The 12666-nt window shown below is 35.5% G+C and overlaps 1 protein-coding gene across 1 annotated transcript; it reads left to right on the top strand.

Annotated features, from left to right (window-relative positions):
• Positions 1–633: 633 nt before the first annotated feature.
• LOC124357334 (D-aminoacyl-tRNA deacylase 1-like) lies at positions 634–7582 on the top strand. The gene is made up of 4 exons (XM_046809026.1): positions 634–850; positions 1382–1472; positions 1825–2054; positions 6511–7582. Exons 1-4 carry the CDS (start codon positions 808–810, stop codon positions 6651–6653), a joined length of 507 nt encoding a protein of 168 aa, XP_046664982.1. The 5' UTR covers positions 634–807; the 3' UTR covers positions 6654–7582.
• The last annotated feature ends 5084 nt before the right edge of the window (positions 7583–12666 follow it).

The raw sequence follows: 12666 nt of genomic DNA, 5'->3' as shown, positions 1-12666 counted from the left end.
GACAGACGTGGACTACAGATGCTAAAATGTAAGCTTTTTACTAAATCAGTATTCCTTCTCACTAGCGTACAATACTAATTGCACGTGGCGTAACTAAGGGAGAATGAGAGGAATAGAAACCCCAAAAATCCTAAAAATATAAGTTATTAAGAAATAATAGCTATTCAATTTTTTTTTGAAATACAGCAGTTATGTGATCTACTTTGAAATAGACCTATCTTATTTAATTAAATTCAGATAATATTCCGTACCTCTGGTGTTATATACTATTCAGTCAGAATTACCCCCCTCCCCCTCCCAAAGCAAAGTCTTAGTTACACCACTGACTAATTGCATATGATGACTTTAAAAATATTTTTACTTAAGGCTTTATTGGGATTATTATTTAACAGATAATGTAATAAAATTATAATGATAAGCAATTCCTGCTATTTCAAACAAACTGCTTATAATTAAATAAATAAAATCTTTAAAATTATGGAACACCAAATATTATTCTAGAAAAGTTTGGCACTTATATACATATTACATTATGTTTGCATTCCAATTGGTTTTATAATTTTCAATTAATTTTTCTTAAATATTTGTTTTGTTTCTATTTGAATTTAAGGAATATTTTTGTTAATTAAGCTCAAATAGTTTGAAAGGCAATGAATTGAATCACTGATTATCAGCAATATCAAGGCTTATTACTACATACTGTTCAGTGTTGTGAGTAGCAGCAAACATATGTAACATCAGTACATGTGTATATACAAAGCAGTTCTAAATTTATAAGTGACTTCTGAATAACTGTATACTGTTGTCATGCGAGCAGTTATACAAAGAGTCAGCAGTGCCAGAGTTGAAGGTGTGTTGGATTTTAAGTATAACTTGGCCAAATTTTAGGTTGCCAATAGCACTCAGGTGAATTAATTATTTTCTTTTGGAAACAACGCTGGTTTCTTGATAATTTTGATTTTTTAGTTGTTACTAGCTTTTACAGTACACTTTTATTTTCTTAATTAGTTCTAGCATTATATTCAAATAGTATATGCACCAAAATATAGATGACCTTAAATTAGGACTTTTTGTGTTGAAGCCAAAATGTGTAATATTATAAGAACATATCAATTGTGTTATTGTTATTCAAGACAACCAGTTAAATTTAAGGTAGGTCGAGTAATATTACTATTTAAGTGAGTGGTAATTTAATTAAATTTAATTTAAATTAAATAATTTAATTAAAATCAATTGTATATTTTGCACAAATTTAGTTATTTAGTTTATTGCATGTTCTGAAAAAGAATGTAACTTCCTGGGTTTAGAATTGTAATCATGATATTATTTTATAGATATCTTTTATTAATGTTAGATGGACATCTGATGGTATTTATTTCAGTTGAGGGAAACACTGTGGCTGCAATAGGATTGGGTCTTTGTGTATTTCTTGGTATTCATATAAATGATACACAAAGAGACATAGAGTATGTGTAAGTACCTTACAATAATTTTTATTTAGTTTTAAGCATTAGTGGCATTAAAAACATTGCTTTTCATTTTAGAACTGTAAAAATATTGGTTTCTGACTCTTCACCATGTTAAAACATCCTACACAGTATATGCAATACTAAGAAGAACCCAATAAGATTATTATTTTCTAGATTTTGGGATAGGATTATTATGGGTTCATTATAGTTTTCTTTCTGCATTACTTCAAATATCTTATCTCTAAACACTACACAACACAAATATAATAATAATAATCATATTAAATTTTAATATTTTATACTTGAAAGAAATTACAATAAATCTGTATAAAAATAATAATTAACTGTCATGTAGGGCTCGCAAGATAGTCAACATTCGATTGTTTGACACAGATTCAGGTGCCAGGGTAAGTGTCAAGGCCAGAGGATATGAAGTGTTGTGCCGCAGTCAGATAACACTCTGCAGTACCATTCAGGGCTTCAAGATTAGCTATCATCAAGCTATGTCACCTGAGAGCGCCAGGTCACTGTACCAGACCTTCCTGGAGACCATACGGAAAGAGTATTGCCCGGAAAAAGTTAAAGGTGTGACCTTCACCTAGCTATTAATCTTCACCTATAACTTTTTGTAAACTGATTGGTGTGTTGTGTTCTAATTGAGCAAATTCATAGCTTTAATCGTTATATTCAAATCATAGAAGAAGGGAGTTTGTATCTAACCAAAGCAATATTGGAGTATTGGCCATATTTGTTTATTTTATATCCAAGCAGTCCTCCACAGAACTATGCAGTCCTCCAGGAACTACAATAGATGTGAATGTATTAAATTTTCAAGGTACTAAGCCATAGTTCATCCCAAATGCAGGTTAGTAATTTGCCACTATTCTTGTGGATTGCAATTTTTATTGGATATAGGCTTCTGAAATGTTATTCTATAATTGATTAATGACTTGTAGCAAGATAGTTTTCATTTATTTGGAGATTTTTGGAATTGATCTCTTCTGATCAATATTTATTTTATGATTTTATTATTTTTGTTGTTGTTAAAACTATGTAAATACACTTCCAAGGAGCTTGTGCAAGCATTATTAGAGATTACACAGTGTTGAAGATTATCTAATGTTGCTTCATGGAGAAAGCCTGAAATGAAATCAAGAATTGACTCAAGATTTGTATTAGAAAAATCATACAAATCATGGAAATTTTCTATAATTTAATATAAAAATATAACTGAAATAGGAACTGGCTTCCTTCTTCAGTTGGTCTAAAATGAATTGTTAAAAATTCCAACGAAGAAGATTATGCTGATCATATCAGCATCAAGGAACAAATCAGTTGAGTTGTATGTCACCCTTCATCAAATCGCATAAAGCACAAAGCACCAAGCAAGTCACCAAAAACAGTTAAACTTGTTATCACCACTCAAACTCCTGTTACAATGTTTATACTTAATGATGGAAAATGTTTTTAATACAAGTATTCCTGTTATTTTTTCCTCTGAACATTCATCACCAATGAAAAACATTAAAAAAATCAAAATCAGAATAAAAATTGTCTGGCAAGGATTTATTACAAAACTTTCAATCTGTATTAATATTTTAGTTATTCAAGTTGTTAGATAACATTTGATCCAGTAAAAGTGCATAAATTCTAATATTTGGAGAAAAGTCAAATGCAGGTCTGGTGCAAATGATAAAATGGTATAAGAATAATAAAAATACAGAACAGACTTTGAGATTCAGGAAACCTCCTTGGGTTCATAATTTTAAATAAAATGGTTAAAAGGTGTTCAAAATATACTAAACATGTTCTAGAGGCTAAGATCAGTTCACAGATTACACACCTGGGCTTTGGTTGTCAGTATTAGGGTAGCTGCAATAGCTAATTTTTTATAAAAAACATTTCCTAATAAACATTTAACTTATAATCTACAATCTGAAACATTTTCCTTCATACAACTTTAAAATATTTTGATAAAGAGACTACAATAAAGAAAAGTTTAAATTCACTTGATAAATTATGTAAGTTAATAATTATTATCTTTTTCAGTAATTTTCCAGTTCACACCATATCAAAACATGAAATCCACACAATTAAGTCTTTAGATATTTCGGTCTTGCTGTGTAGAATCATCTTAAGTCATCAGATATTAAACTAAAACTAGCAGAACCAGTAAGACTTATTTGCTTATAAAGGTGAGTTGAGGGAGCAAAGCTGTATTATGATTGGAAGAAGCTCAACCAACCAGCAATTAATACAACCCATCAGTGATCTATATTTTTTTGTAATATTTTCCTTCCTGATTTTTTTCTTATCCTTATTTACGAGGGCTGTTTTTTAAGTAAGGGCTGGGCCGTTCTCCCGTACACGGTAGTAGTTCGCGTTCCTGCCGTAACGAGCGTGCGCCCCGCCTCCCGGCATTCCTAGCGAACAACTTCATGTCAGTTGCAGCTCTGTAGCTAACCTGTATGCATTACTGTGGATCTTTAAAATGTTTAAGATTATCGAATCACCCGTCGCGTGTGAGATTCGGTCAGTGATACGATTTTTGACTGCAAGAAACATGTCGGCTGCTGACATTCACCGTCAGCTTTGTGAGGTGTATGGTGCCAAGGCAATGAGTGAAGGTAAAGTGCGGAAGTGGGTCCGAGAATTTAAAGATGGCCGCGAAAATGTCCACGATGAAGATCGCTCAGGCCGGCCATCTGTAATCACGGGAGATTTGGTTACTGCAGTTGACGCAAAAATTCATGAGGACCGACGGTTCACAATAACCACTCTCTCTATGGAATTTCCTCAAGTGTCCAGGTCAGAACTGTACAAAATTGTGTCAGAAAACCTAAACTTTAAAAAATTGTGCTCAAGATGGGTACCCAAACTCCTCATTGAGGATCACAAAAAAACGAGATTAAGCAGTTCTTTGACTTTCTTGACCCGCTACGACGAGGAAGGAGACGACATGTTGAGTCGAATTGTCACAGGAGATGAAACATGGGTATCCCATATCACTCCTGAATCAAAGCAACAGTCCATGGAATGGTGGCACACAACACCTCCAGTCAAAGTCAAAGCCAAGCAAACGCTGTCGCGGCGCAAAGTTATGGCAACTGTGTTCTGGGACAGGCACGGTGTTTTGCTAGTGGACTTTATGCCGCGAGGAATGACGATTAACTCAGAAGCCTACTGCGCAACCCTGGCCAGTCTCCGACGCGCCATTCAGAACAAAACACGCGGCATGCTGACAAAGGGAATTCTGCTCCTCCACGACAATGTAAGGCCTCACAGCGCTGCTCGGACACAGAAAATGATCGACTCTTTTGGCTGGGAAGTTTTGAATCATCCGCCGTACAGCCTCGACCTTGCTCCGAGCGATTTCCACCTTTTTCGGTACTTGAAAAATCATCTTGGCGGGAAGCGCTACAATGACGACGAAGAAGTCAAGACGGCCGTGAACTCCTGGTTGTCAGAGCAGGCGGCAAATTTCTTTGAAGAGGGATTTCAAAACTTAGTTTTAAGATATGATAAGTGCCTTAACAAACAAGGCAACTATGTAGAAAAATAAAAAAGTATGTAGATTCTGAAAATAAATGTATTTTGAAAAAAATAATTGTTGTTTATTTAAAAAAAAAAAACGGCCCTTACTTAAATAACAGCCCTTGTATATAAGGATAAATCTTTATATATATATATATATATATATATATATATATATATATATATATATAAAAATATATATAATATATATATATATATATATATATATATATATATATATATATATATTTCTTGTGTTCATGTGTATGTGACTGAACTCCTCCTAAACGACTGGACCGATTTTGATGAAATCTTTTGTGTGTTTTCAATGGAATTCGAGAATGGTTTAGATTCACAATTTGGTCCACTGGAAAAGGGTTTTTATAATACATTTTTCATTTGTAAGTAGTTGTTGATTTTGGAGTGTTTTACATTGGATCCGGCAGACTGCACTATGACACGTAATACAAAGTGAACTGATGTTTAACAGCTGTTAACACTTTCAGCTGAAGTTCATCAAAGAGGCAGAAACATTTGTTTACATTTAAAATTTAGAAGATTATTATTGTAAAGTGCTTGATCAGTAGTGTAATACAGATTGCATAGACAAAGTTATTACCTAATTTTAAATTTAGATTACACCAATGATCAATAAACTATCTAATGCAATGAAAATACTATTAAACAATGGTATAAAAACCACTTCATTCTACAAAGCCGTGAATAATTGCACATAAGATAATCGAATTTGGTTAGATCTAAGGTAAATGAAAAGAGCCAAAAGAAGACGCTTTATGATAGAAATTGGTTTTCGTTGATACATTTTATTGATCGGAGCACAAGGCAAACTCCACAATAATATTGATTCTTTATAACCAAATTAGTTTATCGAGATTCATCTATAATACAAAGTAATTGTACTGAATAACTTACCAACACCTACAAAAAACCACGAAAGATTGAGGCAGGAAATATGGTACATACCTTCATATTGCGCCCAAGAGGTTCACGAAGGAAAGACTATCATTTATCTCAGGAGTGTTTAGAATGTGATAGAAAAAGAATAGGTGAATTATAGTGTACTGTTTTTTAACAGGAAATTGCGTGCGAAGCCACGGGCAACTTCTAGTATAATATAAGTTATAGTATTCTATTATTAGTGTAGAATTTTATGGAAAGACAAAATCAAAGCAGTATTCAAACTGGCTCAAAAACTGAGGAACTATTTGAGATCAGTAAAGAGTACGATTCCACTGTGTACATCTGGATTGCTGGCATATCAAGAGACTGCATCATATTTTAACCTAGATAAAATGTACTTTGTTCTAAATTATACAATTACACCAATATGCTTGCTATTTTAGGTCTGAAACTTTTTACATCAACCTCATAACAAAATAGAACTATGGAACAGTCATTAGAGTAGTATATAAGCAATAGTTATTATTACTTCAGTTATTAAAATTGACATGTAACTCATCCAAGCGGTTGTTTTCTGTTTCTCTAGAGGGAATGTTTCAAGTTCACTCCCAAGTCCATATAAATAATGATGGACCTCTCACCATCATTCTGGATTCTAATGAGAAGAATTGGGATCACAACTCTTGCAAGTCTGCTCAAGCTAAAAAAAATAGTTTTTCTTGTGAATAATGAAGTATTTGATACAAAAAATACAATTTTTATACTTAATCAGAACAGTTTGAGGTATTAAAATGTTGTGAAAGAAATCCTTACAATGCACTTTAAAAATTTTATTACTTCAGTATAAAATAAAGTACAATAATTAAATTGTGTATTAGTATGCTTCATGTAAAGTACATTTTTGAAGCACATCTATGGAAATTCACTAGGGATGAAATTATTTTAAGATGATCGGATCAAGCCTATTTCAGACAGTTCACATTTAGGAAAAGACAGAACAACATGAACAATCTTTTTGTATTGATTCCTAAAAACTGAGCAGCAATATCTACAACAGATACACATATGCATCTAAGGCTAGGGTCAACATTTTATTTTATAGCCTTAGAATGTAATAATTGCTAACAGAAAGAAACTGATAAAATAATAGTGTATACAACTTAGTCTAACTAATTTACGTTAGAAAGTTTACAATGTAACACACATTTATTTGTTAAAATTAAGCAATATTTCCAATTTGTGCACTGAAACGTCATAAAATGTTTACTTTATATATTAAAATCGATTTATATCCAATAATAATTGTATAAAAATTGGATTCTTTTAGTATATTTTGGATAGCCTAAAATTTTGGATGCCAGATAATTACATCCCCAGTGAACTTTTAAACAGTATTTACCATGTTGGGTTTCAATTTACCAACAGAAAACCTAAAGAACGTATTTCTGAAAGAAACACGTCCTGGTGGTTTTCAAATACTAAGGTTCCCACTTTAAAACCAGCCACCAATGTCTGAAGTATTTTTAAGAGATCTTTATCTATAACCCAGTTTCTAATTACAAATTATGAAAAGAAAAGTTTTCTAAAACATAGTTTACTTTTATGGAGAGTATAACAAATACAGTTCAATCTTGATAATCCGACATTTGCCAGTCCGACACGCTCGAAAAAGGCTATCGGCAGTTGGTGCTGGCCGCTCAGGCCACTGTAGTACTGTACAAGTGTATAGAATCTTTAAGTAAGAAGAAGCAATATACTGTTTTTGATTTTTTTTTTTAAGTGTTAAGATGGTATTTTAAGACTTTTCACTTATGTATTATGTAAGCACAGTTCGTTCATTCTACTATAATTAGATACGTACAATACAAAATTTTGTTCTCACAGTATAGTAATTGCTTATTTTCACGTTTCTTGCTGATTATAGGTTATTTATGCATTGTGTAAATGGCACCCTTGGTAATCCGACAGTATGCTGGACCCATATCTGTCGGAGTATCAAGATTGGACTGTAATAAAGAAATCCAGAACTAATCTTACTAAATACATTAAAAAAGAGTTTAACATCTTCATAAGACTTCATTGACTGATGTTCATAAAACACAGTAAGGTGTCTGCTGCAGCCAGTATATTAATTGTTTATTTGCAGTCTATTTTCAACATCAAATAAAATGCTTCTGTAATTTATAGTTTTAATTAAACATCACTATTTGCTGTTAGGTTAAAACATAATTTGATATTGTCTGTGATTGAAAGTGAAAGTGTGTGTTAAACTAAGACGACTTGGATTGTTCAGTGCCAGTCCTGACCAGGACAGGTTTGACTTGATGACTGTCAATGCCTTGACTTTGTGCTGGGGACACCTGGGCATCGTGCACAGCTGCCACTGGTATGGCACCATAACGTGCAGCGTGCTGACTCTCTGACAGCTCCTCTTTCTCATCCACTGGCACCAAATACTGGAACCCATCAGCTCCGATTCGTGCAATAGCCAGCTGCGATTTGCTATCCAGAGTCAAGTCCGACACTGGTAACTCAACCTGCAACATGAAAGTGTTTACAAGGATGACTAATATATTCACTTTTTGGTCGAAAAATTGATAATGCCAATGGGAATATATATATATATATATAAATATATGGATATTCCTCCTATCTAGATATTTCACACACAGAATTTCTGCCCATCTGAGAATATCTAATCAGAATAATAAACTTTAAGTTAGAGTTTTGTTCTGAAATACCAGAAATCACTATTTAAAATGTAAATGTCAGTGGCGTTATAAAAACAACGCAAATATTGTGGTCTATCCATGTAGATATTTTTATTTAGCCTAATAGGACAGTATCATGTGATGTTAGTGATCCTAATGTTTAACGCTGTCTAATTACTGTAGCGGTCCCAGTTTGCTCAGTCTAGGGGGTGGGAAGGGTAGGTGTGGTTTTCACAAGTTAACGGCGTAGTAGAGTTAACTGTTAACGGTACTATCCGAGGGCGCCACCTTGTTTCCAGTAGTAGTGTGGTAGGAGAACGGAGTCAGAACAAGGAAAAGACCCGTTACTGAATGATGTTGTAAAATTAATGACCTTATAACCAACCAAAGTAAGAGTGAGTTAAATACAAGGTAAATTTAAGAAAAGGAAATACATGTAAGAAAGCTAAACTCATTCAATGTAATCATTAAGTTTAGAAAAATTCTAAGAGCCTGTTTTTTTTTTATTGCACAAGAAACATTTATCAAATGAAATATTTATTAAAATTATGTAATTTTACATTTCATATCATGGAAAAAGGTTTGATTACCATTTCTGTATTTGGTTCTCAACAGTCTGAGGGTACAGGTAACCCTTAGATTTATCAATACAATATACCCTAAACACCAGTAATTATACACTAAACAACATTACCTTGGCCGGCCACTAGTACTTCTGGTATTTTACCCATAGATATCAATCAAACAATACTTACATAAACTAGACACATATTTACACAAAGCACATTAAACATCAATATGTATCCAATAAAGAAAAGATATTTATAAGTAATTATTCAACTACGTAGATCACAACCATACGCCTCCGTAAGGGCTCACGGTCAGGGAGGAAGGCACAGTAGCAGGTATGGCACGGGCACTGGGTAGGTAGTGGTACGCAGACCTATGTGGAGGCACACAAACCGCTCCCGAACAAATCCCTTGGCAACAATCCAGTAATGGGCCAGGAAGGGAGCAATGTAGGTAAAGACATTATAGATAACCTCGTGGAGACTCAATTTCCAACTGAACAATCTTCAAACTATCGCCATGAGAGAGAGAGGATGAGCCTCGTGAAGCCTGACAGTCAGTAACAAAGTCCAACAGGAAGTAGGAGTCAATTGTTGTTTGGCCAGCTGGAGCTGCAGCTGTTTAATAGCCAGCTGATATGGATTTTCCAGGTTGATCAGGCCTGTCTGCCAAAGTTAATAAAATCTAACTCTTACTCTCTGTTATAAAATTTAAGGTTCACAAAAAAAATGTTACACCACCCCCTCTCTCATGAGAAAATTTCCCAAATTTTCATCCGTTACTGAAGATAAGGTTTTAAGTCCGAGGTATGCCAGGTGCCCATGAATTGCCCATCTTCTGATTGGAGCTGATAGGTCACTGGAGATATTTTCTTCTTAATTCGGTAAGGCCCAACAAATTTTGGAAAGAGTTTGGATGACTTGTAGTTGACTGCATCCGCTTGGGTGAAGTTCCTCTTCCATACAAGTTGACCTTCTTTAAACTGCTGCTCTCTCCTCCGCAGGTTGTATCGTTTAGCATTAATCTCATGTACCCTCTTCATCCTTTCTTTGATCTCCTTAAAAACTTCATTCAAGCGTGTCAGTTTCTGGACCTGATCACCTGCATCGGAAAGCTGAGGCAAATCTTCTTCACCAAGATTCCCAGATCCCTCACCCGATAAGTTGATCTCATGTCCGAATACAAGAAAGGCTGGGGAATGACCAGTGGTCTCATGTACTGCCGTTCGTAGGGCACACCCTATCTGAGGTAACCTTATATTCCAATTGCGGTGATTATCCCCAACATAAGATCTCAACATGTTCCCTATAGTTCGGTTCACCCGCTCCGTTGGGTTTGCTTGAGGATGATGACTAGGAGTGTAGATAGTCTTCACTTTATATTCCTTGAGCAAATTTCGAAATGGTTGACCAATGAATTCGGATCCATTGTCGCAAATCACAATGTTAGGAACCCCATATACCAAGAATACATCTTCCTCCAAATGTTTAGCAACAAGTCTCACAGTGGCTGCTCTTAATGGAAACAGAAGGGTATACCTGCTGAAGTAATCCACCACTACCATCAGGTACTTGTAACCTCTTGATGATCTTACAAAAGGTCCCATCAGATCCAGACTTATTGTCTGCCACGGTCGGTCCACTACTCTCTGAGACCTCATAAGGCTTTAAGGTAGCCGACTTAGCTTGCTGACACACCCTACAGCGAGAGACATATGTTGCGGTGTCCTTCCTCATCTTAGGCCAATAGTACTTCTGTAAGAGTCTGTGGTAGGTTTTATACGTGCCCAAGTGTCCAGATGTAGGAGCGTCATGAAATTGTTTGAAGAGTTTCCCACGCTGATCCTTGGGTACAACTAGCTTCCAATCTTCTTGCTCATCACCAACCGAAGTAGATGAAGGGACACACTTCCAGAGCTGATTATCGACAACTTTCCATGAAGAGTAAAGGTCAGGCTTTTCTTTTACTGAGTCGATCATCTTCAGATACCACTTGTCCCCAATCGGAAAACAGTTAGTGAGGGAATCAACGATAAATTCTGCAGGTACAGATTCTAATGGGTTCCTAGATAAAAGATCCGGAACGACGTGTTCTTTACCTTTGCGATGCAGCAAAGTGAAGTTAAAAGGTTGAAGACGTAATGCCCACCGTGCCAATCTTCCTTGAGGATCTTTTAAATTATGAAGCCATAACAAACTGTGATGGTCAGTTACAAACAACAAAGTGAACTCCTTCTATATAAGGGCGGAACTTTTCAATTGACCAAATGACGGCCAAACACTCCCGCTCTGTAGCAGAAAACTTTTGCTCAGTTTTGCTCAATGTCCGACTTGCATAGGCAATCATATTTTCTCCTTCCTCTGACATCTGGGAGAGTACCGCTCCAACACCAACAGCCGAAGCGTCACAAGAAATGGTAAATTCCTTCCCAAAGTCTGGGCAAGAAAGGATTGGAGATTTTACAAGGTTACCCTTTATATCTTCAAAAGCATTCTGAGCTTCAATGGTCCACTTAAAGTTGTTATGTTTTCCTCAGCATTGAAGTAAGAGGATAAAGACGAGAGGCAAAATTTGGGATAAACCTCCGATACCAACTTGCAGTACCGCAGAATGCACGGACTTCCTTCACTGAGCGAGGGGTAGGAATTTCCAAAATGGCTTTCACCTTTTCAGGGTCAACTCTCAGGCCATTAGCATCGACAATATAGCCCAAATAACGAAGTTCAGGTTGGCAAAAATCGGCACTTGTCTTGATTTAAGGTTAGATTAGCTGCTGCTAGCCGCTTGAAGACTTCTTCCAGAATTTCAAGATGTTTCTCAAAGGTCTGTGTGACTATTATTACGTCATCAAGGTAGATAAAGACAAAAGGTTCCAAGTCCATCCCTAATATATTATCAACCAATCGTTGCCAGGTGGCTGGTGCATTGTGGAGTCCAAATGGGAGAACATTAAAGTGGAAAAGACCTCTTCCTTGGATTGTAAAGGCAGTTTTCTCTTTACTTGAAGCTTCAAGGGGAATCTGCCAGTAAGCGCTTTTGATATCCAACGCAGACAAGTATTGGGCATCCCTTAAGCGATCCAAAATCGAAGTGACATGAGGTAAGGGGTAAGCATCTCTGCAAGTGACTGAGTTGACTTTCCGGAAATCGACGCAAAACCTTTGGCCACCATCAGGTTTGTCCACAAGTATGATTGGGGAGGACCAATCACTTCTTGAAGGTTCTACAACACCCAGTTCAATCATTTTATCAAGTTCGGCATACACAAGCTGCAATCTAGCGGGAGACATGGGATAGTAGCGTTGCTTTATGGGAGAAGCATCTCCAGTGTCAATTTTATGCTGCACTAAATGGGTTCTTCCTAATTTCTCTCCTTGATTGCAAAAGTACTTCTCCAAAAGATTATTTAAGTCTTCCCTTTGTGACGTAGTCAATACGGTAGAGTCTTGTAGACCAATTGC

This window comes from Homalodisca vitripennis, chromosome 3 (assembly GCF_021130785.1).
Source record: "Homalodisca vitripennis isolate AUS2020 chromosome 3, UT_GWSS_2.1, whole genome shotgun sequence".
Classification (NCBI taxonomy): domain Eukaryota; kingdom Metazoa; phylum Arthropoda; class Insecta; order Hemiptera; family Cicadellidae; genus Homalodisca; species Homalodisca vitripennis.
The sequence above is the reverse complement of the archived record's forward strand: the minus strand, read 5'-3'. Positions and strand labels throughout refer to the sequence as shown.